At 42.5% G+C, this 8,782-nt stretch overlaps 1 protein-coding gene across 1 annotated transcript in view; it reads left to right on the top strand.

Moving 5' to 3' along the window:
* RXRG (retinoid X receptor, gamma) overlaps nucleotides 1-8,782 on the top strand; it is a 107,273-nt gene that overhangs the window by 67,942 nt on the left and 30,549 nt on the right. Inside the window, exons 3-4 of the mRNA XM_006887375.1 lie at nucleotides 2,842-2,986; nucleotides 6,711-6,890. Coding sequence (XP_006887437.1) covers nucleotides 2,842-2,986; nucleotides 6,711-6,890 — 325 coding nt within the window. The remainder of the gene's footprint in view (nucleotides 1-2,841; nucleotides 2,987-6,710; nucleotides 6,891-8,782) is intronic.

The raw sequence follows: 8,782 nt of genomic DNA, 5'->3' as shown, positions 1-8,782 counted from the left end.
GCAGGCGACTCGACGGCACATAACAACAACAACAAGAACATCATGACAATATCAAATACTTTTCAGTTCCTCCAGAAAAATATGGGATCATTTATCCCTATTATGAATGTGTTCTTATTACTGCAAATTCCTAAACTCGTAGTAAAATGCTTGACCCATAATAAACTTTTGGTCTGAATTCACTATGTTTTACTAGAATGATAATAACTTATGGAATGCCTACTGTGTGCCAGGTGCTGCAAAGTACATTTTATATCATTATTTCATCTAATCCTTAAAGCTATGCTATGCTATGCTATGCTATGCTATGCTATGCTATGCTATGCTATGCTATAGATATCATCACACTGTGTATAGATGAGGAAACTGAGGGTCACAAGAGCGAATATCTTGTTAGATATTCCCAGGTGTGCATTCAGGGTTGAAAACCACTGTCCTATACAACAAAACATATTTCTGGACACATGTTCCAGATACTCTTAATGTTGAATGAAAACAGGGAGCTGGGGTGGGGAGCCAGAGAAGGCTCCTATCCCATATATGTTTTTACTTCTTACAAAAATTCATTTTAAAATTCCTGGTGAATTCCATTTGAAAGCAAGCACTAAAGACTATGTCTTTTCCCCTTTGTATCGCTCATAGCATCCAAACTAGACCCTCTGCCCACCTCCTGTGCTCAATAAATATTTGCTCAGTGAATTTAAAAGCTAGTACACTTAGAGGGAACCTCCCTTGGACTATGTTGTATTTTATGTTTTATTGATCATTCTTTCTGTCCCTGGAGCTTTGAATAGAGAAGAACAGCCCATATTTAATTTGCTTTGGGAATGACAGTCACTTCACTTGGCCAAAATGATTCAAAATTCCTATCAATCATTCAGAGCTTCAGTGGATCCTCTTGGATCCTCTTATAAGTCCCCAGAGACTTCCCAGGCACCCCCGGGTGGCCCCTAAATAAGAAGCACACATACTCAGCACCACCTTTATTTTGAACTTGTAATTGCCCTTGATTTTCGTGCCTGATCTGTCTCCTCAATGAGAGAGCAAAGCGAGATGCTTCTGAAGAACAAGAGGGTGTGCCTTCTCATTCATCTCTCATCATGCCTAGAATACTGCTCTGTACTCTGTGAGCTCTTCCAAGACATTGCTGATTGGACACTGTGCTCCTATCTACTTAACTTGTTTCTTTGACTAATACACAGCACTTAGGGACAGCTTCTTAGCAATCATTCCAGGAGCCTGGGGAGATTGGGGGTGGGGTGTCGGTTCGTGGGGAATAGCTTAGGATAAGGGGAGAGGAAAGACAGTTGACATTCTTCTAGCCATTCAAGTTTACCAATTCACACCCTAATGTATCCCGGGCCCCTTGTCAGGCACCAGGAGACAAGGAAGATGGAGTCTCTGGGTCCTAGGGTTTTGTAGTTTCACAGTAGGCTAAGGTTGCCATTCTAAACAAGTTTAGTAACACAATCATAGGTTTTCTCACCCACCAGCTGTTGCAAACATTTAATTTGGCATCTTTAGTGGGCTTATTGTTTTTATCATTTTTCTAGTTTATTTACAAAATTCTAATACCTTGTTTTCCAGACCAGAGTCTTACAATTTTCTTCACCACCCCCACCCATTAAATTGTACCACCCCATAGATTGGTCCCCCCTTCTTCTGCTCATGCTTATTTTAAAGACCATTAAACCCCTTGCCATTGAGTCCGTTACAACTCGTTTTCATTTCATATGATCTCTTTTGTAGTTGTTGTTGTTATGTACCCTCGAATCAGGACCTACCCATAGCTGAGCCTCCAGCAAGTTTTCCGAGGCAGTTTAATCACACGGGAGGAGCTTACCCATTCTTCTCCTGTGAAGCAGCTGTTGAGTTTGAACTGCATGCCTTGGAGATTGCAGTGCAGCTTCTTACCACCAGGCTGTCACATCTCCTTTGCTGTTGTTGTTGTTAGGTGCCATCAAGTTGAGTACAATTTATAGTGACCCTATGAACAGCCATTCTGAACCCCACCCCATCACGTGCCATCCTCATCATCTCTAAGACACAAGAGCCCATTGCTGAAGTCACAGTATCAATCCGTCTTGTTTGTTGGGGGTCGTCTTCTCCTTTGCTGACCGTCCATCTTTCCAAGCATGATGTCCTTTCCAAGGAAGAGTCTCGCCAAGCTACGTGTCTAAAGTGTAAAAGACAGAGCTTGGCCATCCTTGCCTCCAAGGAACACTCTCGCCGCACACTTTCCAGGACATAGGTTTGTTTTTCTGACCATCCATGGGATATTTAGTACTCTTTTCTGGCACCACAACTCAGAGGCATCAATTCTTCTTCTTTAGGAGGATGCTATTGTCTGCACAGTACCTATCTCTGGGAGGACCCTGAATGTCCATCAATTAAGGGAGTGCATGTACATTTCTGCAGGCCACTCTTAGAGTCTATTGCCTGAGGGCTATAGCTCCCTACCAGCTCAGCCACGCAGGCAGGCAGCAGTTAATAAAAAATTTAGAAACCCAGTTGATGTTGTGCTAGGTATGCAGTTCAGTGTGGATTTCTGGCACAAGTTAAACACCTGAGTAAAGTGAGTAAAAGCAGGGGGGCTCTAATGGAGATGTGATTTCAGGTTGGGTTGTGGCTTCTGCAAATTTAGTTCCTCTTTTGTCATTTCCACCCCCCTCTGTTAAATTAATCTTCCAGACAGGCAGTTTTAGATCCTCTGGGCTCAGTTGCTGCTTCTTGAAATAGAACTAACTTGGTTTTCCCCCCCTCTATATGCCCTCATTGCTATGGGCCACAGGGATTAGATTCACTCTGGCTCTGTTTTATTGTTATTTTTTCCTCTTGCAGCTAAATGTGGTGAACAGTGTCAGCAGTTCAGAGGACATCAAACCCTTACCAGGGCTCCCGGGGATTGGAAACATGAACTACCCATCCACCAGCCCTGGGTCTCTTATTAAACACATCTGTGCCATCTGTGGGGATAGATCCTCAGGTATGTGAAAGAGCAAATGTCCCTCCCTTGTCCCCCACATGATGGAGTTCATTTACACCACTGTCTACCTGGCTACTTTGCCGTCAATGAAATCAGAGACCTCTTCGTATGATGCAGGTCTCTGGATGACACTAGCCATCTCTCATAGATGACTGGTGTAGTTCATGGAGAGCTTCCATGCTAATCCAAAGGCCAGTCATCTTCGGCAGTTTGAATCAACCAGCCGTTCAGTTGGAGAAAGGTGGGCAATTGCCTCTTGTGTTATTTATGGTCTTGGAAACATGATTGAACATTGAGTCATTTCTGATTTCAGGAAGACACTGAGGAGGAGGAGGAGTCTTGGTGGCTCACTGATTTGTTGCTATGGAGCTGGAACCAATTCCTAGCTGATCTTTCCAGTGGGTTTTCAAGGTCGTAAATCACATAATCTTGAAGAGGTAGCACTGGTGGCCTAGTGGCAAAAAGCTGCACTTGCAATGCTGAAGGCATGCAGTTCTAATCCACAAGCTGCTCCAAGGGAGAAGGATGGGCAATCTCCTCCCATAAGATTAACTGCCTCTGAAAACCTACCAGAAGGTCAGCCATGGCTCGTTTCTGGGCACATAACCACAGCAACAAATCACACAGGAAATAGCCCATCTTTCTTCTGCAGAGCAGCTGGTAGATTTGAACCACCAGAGAGGCTCCATCTTTGGGTCAGCAGCACGACTCCGTATGGACTAAGCCACCAGAGCAGCAGAAGCAGCAGTAATTGTTGTTGTTGTTGTTGTTGTTATATACCACTGGGTCACAACTCATAGCGACCTTCGGAATCCCGTTGGAAGCTTGTCCAACTTGTGTTATCCTTATTGCGTCTGACTTGCTTGAGTCCGTTGTTACAGTCACGGTGTCAAGCTAGCGTAAAGCTTGGTGACTCAAATCTGTCAGTGTCACTACAGAAAAAGGGGCTGGCTTCCATAGAGGATGCATCCAGAGAACCCTATGGAGCAGTTCTGCACTGTAATACATGAGGCCACATGTAACACATGTGAGTGGTAAATGACTCAACAGTCATCCGTTGGTTTGTGTTATTGCTGTTTAGGCTGGTCTGGTTGTCAGCTCAGGCTTTAAAATGTCTGTGATGGTGCTCAGCAGAGACTGCAGTTCTAAAGAATTCACGTTGTTACTGTGTCCCATTGAGTTAGAACTGACCCATAGCTGAGCCTCCAGCAAGTTATCAGAGGCTGGTAATCACACAGGACAAGACTGCCCATCTTTTTTTGCAGCAGAACTACTGGTGGATTCGAACCGCAAACCTTTAGGTTGCCAGTGTAACGCCTTATTACTAGGCCACCAGAGCTCCATTTTTGGGGATTAGAGTGATAGGAAGCTCTCAGAAGCCTCTCTCAGGTGTTACTGTGGGGCATGCGAATCCAGGATAGAGAGCCTGCTGTCATAAGCAAGAGTCTCAAGACAGATGCTTCTTTTTAAAAAAGAAAGAAAGAAAAGAAAAAGCTTTCATAATGATAAAATAATGTTTCTGGTGTGGAAAGCTTGGAAAATCTAGAAAGGTACAAAAGAAAAATAAAAGATGATCTCTCGTGTTAAATCCTTTACTGTTTTTGTGCATTTCTTCCCTTAATATTTTAGACATTTAGCGTGTTTTGTGAGCTAAACAATGTGCTTTTACTCACTTTGTTGTCTTTGACCCTCTTCTATTTTTGCCCAAATGATTTCCTTTCAGATGTCTTTCTTGTGTCGCCATCCCCATTTTTAAGACATTACATCTCTGATTTGACAAATGAGGACACAGGAAAGGTTCTTGTCTATAGTGACTCATAATGGTTGATTGAACACTTCGTCTTCCTAGTGTCACCAAAGCCACTGCAGGATTTCCCTTCATGGAAAGTTCCTGGTGCCCGGAATTTACCCACTTATATGGAGGATGTTTGTTCCCTTGACAGGTTACTTCCAAATCACAGACTCTTGGCCTCTCTGATTGGCTGTCTCCAGAGCAAGAGAACTCCAGCCACACCCTGTGTCAGTTATACCCTGATGGACTTTTCTCTGTTCTTCTTATTTCAGTTCAAGTCCTGGGATTTTTATTCATTGTATTGAAGAGCCATAAGGGTCCTGTGTTGTTCAGTTGAGAAATTGGTCCTGTGATTCTTGAGAACAAAAAATTTCAGAGCTTAGAGCATTAGGTTTTTTTAGATTAATGATAAAATCTCATGTCTGTTATTTATGAGGTAGTGGATTAGTGTAATTACTAATTAGTTATAAAGTGTCTCTCATCAAGTAACTGGGTAGTGCTAACAGTTAGCTCTTAGCTAGTAGACTAAATGTTTGTGGTTGAACCCACCCAGTGGTCCCACTGAAGAAATGTCTAGTGATCTACTTCCATAAAGATTGTTGTTGTTGTGAACTGTGGAGTTGAATCCAACCCATAGCTCACCCTCCAGTGGGTTCTCAGAGGCAGTAAATCTCACAAGAGGAGATTGTTCATCCTTTTGCCAGAGAGCAGTTGGTGAATTAGAAATGCATACTTTTGTGTTGGCAGTGCAGCTCCTTACCACTCGGCTGCCAGAATTCTCCATAAAGCTCAAAGCCAAGAAAGGCTATGGAGCATCGATCAACACTGCAGCTGATGGAGCTCCCATGGGCCTGAACTGACTTGACAGTGATAGGTGCTGGGGAAGGTCTTGTCAGCAGGCAAGATCAGTAACCACTATTTCATTTTAAGGTGTGGTTCCTTGGGTCAAACTTCTTGGGTCAAAAATAATTACTTAATATCAGCAAAAAAAAAACACCCCGAACCAAACCAAAACACAAACCACCAAACGGAATTACTGAGTCAAGTCTGATATGTAGCTAAATGGTATCCTGTATTATACTCAAGAATCAAACATAAATAGCTTCAGAATGATCTATTTCCTCATATTTCCCAAGTTCTGTAGTTCCAGGCAATTAAGCACACTGCCTGATGTTTAGAGTGGAGGAGATGTCTATTTAGAAACAGTGCTGTGATCGATGATGCCATGTAATGCCTGTGTGGGCACTGGCACAAGGACCAGCATCACGTAAATTTGCCATCCCTGGCTGGAGAGACCGGGAGCTGAATATAGGGGAAATAATGCGAACAGCAGTGGAACATGATGGATTATTCTAGGTCAAGAAAATTAGCCTTCTATCAGATAGTTAAGTCACATCTTAATATTGTGTGTTGTACTATGCTCTAAAGGCCACCGTACTAACTTATTTCTCCAGTGGGGCAACAGCATTTAAAGAATTATAACTCTAGATTCTGTCCATAGTTAATGGTAAAGGATAATTATTTTAGGTAGTCTTCCTGATATCTTAAATCTCAGCGTTTAGGCTAAGATCCTTTTCCCCCTAGGAAATATATGTCAGCTATGAATATTTTTATTAATTATATACTCTGATGGCAAGGATTGAAGCAGAACATTTTGTTTAACTAACCACAAGAGTTGCCTTGATATAATTCATGTAAACAGAATCTTCAGTCTGGAATTGTCTAACAATGTTCTACAGAGAAAGAGAGGGAAGGCACAAGAAAAGACACTTCTCACTGATTCTTATGAATAAACTCGCCTTTTCTGCTAGTTATCCTTTGCTTTCTGCCCCAGTGGTTGAGTGAGAGGATAATAACCCAGGTCAGCTTTGAATGAGTAGTCCAAATGAGCCCAGCATCCACCTATATAACATATTCTTTACTTGTGAGCAGGAAAGCACTATGGGGTGTACAGTTGTGAAGGTTGCAAAGGGTTCTTCAAGAGAACCATAAGGAAAGACCTCATCTACACGTGTCGGGATAATAAAGACTGCCTCATCGATAAGCGCCAGCGCAACCGCTGCCAGTACTGTCGCTATCAGAAGTGCCTTGTCATGGGCATGAAGAGGGAAGGTAAGTGCAGAGGGAGAGTGAGCTCTTCCCTCCTCCCTCCATGGGGAGTGTGGTGTGCATCTGAATAGCAATGAGAGGCAGATTTGGTGTGTAGAAAAGAACCGTGCTGAGTTGAACCATGTGGGGAGGAGAAATGTGGAATGGCAACTGGAATGACTTTGCTGTAGTTGTTGTTATATGTCATCGAGATAACCATTCACAGTGACTTTATGATTCACAATGACCCTATGAACAACTGGTCAGATCCCTGCCCTGCCCTGTGCCATTCTCATGATCTCTGATACTCTTGAGCCCATTGTTACACTCACTGGGCCAATGCATCTCCTTAAGGGTCTTCCTCTCTTTCTCTGGCCCTCCACTTTTTCCAGGTTGATGTCTTTGGGTACCATAACTTTCCAAGTATTGCAACAGAAATATCCCCTCCACTCTACAAAAATATGTGTTCCTAAAGCAAAGGGGCCTCAATCAAAGGACTTGGGCTCCCTACAAGAGGTACCAGGGGAGTGTGAATCTTCCTTAGCTAGATTTCCAGTGTGTTCCACCCTCCCCTTCCCTGCCCAGCTGGTCAGGGACTAAGGACAGGGCTCCTCCCCATTCACTCACAGTTACTGAGTAATGTGCTTAAATTCAATGAGTCTCCACATCTGATCTAGAATAGGAGAATAAATAGGGAAGAGCTCACTCTGCATTTCTGAGGCTGAGAGAACTGAAAAACAATTTTAAGCCTCAAGTCACAATATTCAAAGAGGCTATGGGAAATATGGTGAATGACCTAGAAAGCATCAAAAGAAGATGGATGGAATACACAGTCATTGTACCAAAAAGAACTGACTGACACTAAAACAGTTTAGGAAGTACTATACAAGCAGGAGCCAATGGTAATGATAAAGAATGTGGAAACTGCATTGAAGGCATTGGCAGGAAAATAAGGCCCCAAGAATAGATGGGATACCAAGTGACTTGTTTTGATTAGTAGATGCAGCCCTGCGTGCACTCACCAGTCTATACCAGGAAATTTGGAGGACAGCTGTTTGGCCATTGGACAAGAAGAGGTCCATATTTATTCTCATTCTAAAAAAAAAGGTGATCCAACAGAATGTGGAGACTATCAAACAATACAATTAACATCATATGCAAGCAAGATACTGCTGAAGGTCATTAAAAAAATCGCTAGAACAGTACATAGATAGAGAACTTTTAGAAGTTCAACCAGGATTTAGAAGAGACTGTGGCACTAGGAAGATCATTGCTGATAACACAATAGACCACGAGGTTGTCATGTGGACAGAGCAAGGGAATACTACATGGTTTAAAATTAAGAAGGGACTGAGTCAGGGTTGTATTCTCTCCCCATACCTATTCAATTTGTATGCTGAGCAAATTATTCAAGAAACTGGACTCTATGAAGAAGAATGTGGCCTCAAGATCAGAGGAAGACTCATCAATAACCTGCATTATGCAGATGACACAACCATGCTTGCTAGAAGTCAGGAAGACTTGAAGTACTTGTTGCAGAAGGTAAAGAATACAACCTTCAATATGGATTATATTTCAATGTCAAGAAAACAAAGATTTTTACTACTGGACCAATAGGAAACATCATGATAGATGGAGAAAAGAGTGAAGCTGTCAATAATTTCGTTTTACTTGGATCCACAATCAGCACCATTGGTACCAGAAGTCGAAAGATCAGGAGATGTATTGCCCTGGGAAAGTCTGCAGTTAGGGATCTCTCCAAATTATTGAGGAGTAACGATGTCAGTTTGAGGACTAAGTTGTGTCTGATTCAAGCCATGGTCATTCCGATCACTTGTTATGCATCTGAAAGCTGGACAATGAATACAAATGACAGAAGAATAATAGATGTCTTTGAGCTGTAGTATTAGAGAAGA

Source organism: Elephantulus edwardii, unplaced genomic scaffold, assembly GCF_000299155.1.
Source record: "Elephantulus edwardii isolate Elephantulus edwardi_28Jun2011 unplaced genomic scaffold, EleEdw1.0 scaffold00057, whole genome shotgun sequence".
NCBI classification, from domain to species: Eukaryota; Metazoa; Chordata; class Mammalia; order Macroscelidea; family Macroscelididae; genus Elephantulus; species Elephantulus edwardii.
This window is presented reverse-complemented; position numbering and strand designations above follow the sequence as displayed.